At 49.5% G+C, this 2,509-nt stretch overlaps 1 protein-coding gene across 1 annotated transcript in view; it reads right to left on the minus strand.

The window, feature by feature from the left end:
* Window positions 1-935: 935 nt before the first annotated feature.
* The window catches only part of MAGEF1 (MAGE family member F1), a 26,920-nt gene continuing 25,346 nt past the window's right edge, over window positions 936-2,509 (minus strand). The window contains 5 exon segments of the mRNA XM_021714852.1: window positions 936-1,540; window positions 1,543-1,660; window positions 1,695-2,027; window positions 2,029-2,083; window positions 2,085-2,507. Of these exon segments, the coding sequence (XP_021570527.1) occupies window positions 1,446-1,540; window positions 1,543-1,660; window positions 1,695-2,027; window positions 2,029-2,083; window positions 2,085-2,507 (1,024 nt within the window). The 3' untranslated portion in view covers window positions 936-1,445.

Genomic DNA, 2,509 nt, shown 5'->3' on the forward strand with positions numbered 1-2,509 from the left:
GCGGGTCTCGAACCCGGCAATCCACTCACCTCAGCCTCCCAAAGGCACGGGATTACAGGCTGAGCCACTGAGCCTGGCTTAAACAAACTTTTATTTCTTAAAAAAAAAAAAAAACCAAAAAAACCCAGCAGCTCTTTTGTTTATGGCAGCTATAGAGGATGACATGGTAATGAGGACCCATACCCAGCTCTGAATTGGGTACCATTCCTCTAAATCCCCTGTTATTTTATGTTCTCTTTCTATAGGATTTACCCTCATACAGAAGGTGGCAGGCAATGCAGAGGCCAGAGGTGCTTGTAGACGACTCTTTATGGGTAGTAAGAATGTGAGGTCTTATAGGTCTCCTCCAAATGGAAGGTGACAGGTGGAAAATAGCAAGTAGAAACATGAGAGACAGTACTGGGCTTCCTGATGCCAGCGAACAGATCTCGAGGTAGAACTTCTTGGTAGCAGGAGACATATACTATATGTAATCCAGAATTGTTACCCTATTTGGTCTTGGGGATTTTGGTAGAAGAGGGAACCCTGTAGAGGTTGAGAGAAGGAACTAGAACGGGCCAAAGTGCTAATAATCACTATCTTTATGCACTGCGACAAACTGGCCAGGGACAGGAACACTGCCAAGCACAGGGTATTTTCCAGATTTGCTATGTATCAGGTCTTCTTCCCACATTGTTGAGTATCTGTGATCTTAAGTCATCTAGCTTCCTATCTCCAACATCTTTCTCTATTTCTTCCCCTTCCCCAAAGTCTGACTATAGGCAACCTCAGGAAAGCCAATCAACCCAGTTGGGTTAGGTGTCCTTGTGTAGCCTTCAGTTCCCTGCTGTTATTTCTGAATCATTTACCACTCTCCAATTCTGAAAAATGTAAGATCTTTATCTTGTTCAGCATTCTATTTCCAAATGCCCCAAATAGTGCATCACAAAAAAAGATACTCAACAAATGTTTACTTTATTAAGTGGACCAGGGTATACTTTAAATTTACTGTATTTTAATTTTTCTCTATATACTAAAATAGCTAAGCAAGTGTAGGTACATGTCAGTCTTTTTCTTTTATATACAATAGACAAAAAGTGTTGGGAGGCTAGACACCAATCAGTTATTATTTTTCCTGGTACCAGGTCATCAGACTGCTGAGTTCCTTCAAACCATTAAAGCACAGCATGACAATGATGCATAATTTCTTCAAAGTCACAGGATAAAATGCAAAGTTTTCCATTCACTTTACAAACCAAGCAAAACTTTACAACAAAATCATACAGGAAAAAGTAGACTAATCTCATTTATAAACAGCATTTTAACAGTATAGTAATGTAACAAAATGTATCAAGATACAAAACCTAAATCCTAAAGTTACACCATTTCTACATAAATACGACCCTCGCCCCCCCTCATACTACTTACGACTCCAAAAAGGAGCTTCCATACCCACGGAGCCCTCATCAGCGGCGGATGTCGACCCTAGTCCTTATACTGGCCTCAGCTCTGGCCCTGTGGGTCTCGTCTGCCAGGGCCTCAGGGTGCTGCGCCGGCCAGGGCTGGGTTCTTTCTTATGAAACTTGCCCACGAACCCGAGGACGTTCAAGTTGCTGATTTCGAGGTTGCTTCGGGGACCCCAAGATAACTCATACTCCAGTGGATTGGTGTGAGGCACCGCCTCTAACACCGCCTCTAACTGATATCGCTGCTACAAAATCTTCCACACTCAGTCTCTTCGGGTACCCAAAGAGGAAGTGATACTTTGAGGGCCGCACCCCCAGCCGTCGCAGCATCTCCCAGACCTGGGCCTCCCTGGCACTATTGCCTTTCGTGAAGATGAGGACCAAGATCACCACTAAGAGACCCAACCGGGGACCATCTCCTCCCAGATCCTCCTCCTCCTCCTCATCAAGAGGTTTTACATTGTTGACCGGGATGTAAGTGTGGTGCTTGCGGTCAAACTGTTGCAGCTCGAAGCCAAAGACATACCGCAGATGCTCTGCGGCCCTTGCGAAGATCTCCGGGATCGGATCCTCCAAGTCTCTCGATAACGCATTTCACCATCTCGGAGCGTGTGATGGGACTCCTCTTCTTGTCTCTCCAGCGGGAACCGCACCCATTCCGCCACCGTCCGATTCGGGCGGCGGCAGGCCCTGCGCCGAGCCATGGCTCTGGCTGCCACAGCCCTCCCACCTTTCAGGGTGACGGCGGGCTCCGTAGCCCCCTCCTCCCTCGCGGCGCCAAGGCCCTCATTGGGACTCTCCTGTCGGAGGAGGCTCGGGGCCTGGGTCTCACCCTCACGGCCGCCTTCCTTCTCCCCTCGGCCCAAGGGACCCGGAGACCCCCGCTCTCGGGCTTCTGGGGCACGGTTTCGGGCAGCAGGTGCAAAGCGCGTACACGGGCCGAAGGGTGTGCGAGCCACCGGGGGAGGAGTTGGACAGCGGCTGGGGCGGCGGGACAACAAGGAGCGGTGGCAGACCGGGCTTTGCGGAGGCTGGGGCGGCACAGCACAGGAGCCGGGAGCGCT

Source organism: Carlito syrichta, unplaced genomic scaffold, assembly GCF_000164805.1.
Source record: "Carlito syrichta isolate Samal-C Ts95f unplaced genomic scaffold, Tarsius_syrichta-2.0.1 Scaffold305827, whole genome shotgun sequence".
NCBI classification, from domain to species: Eukaryota; Metazoa; Chordata; class Mammalia; order Primates; family Tarsiidae; genus Carlito; species Carlito syrichta.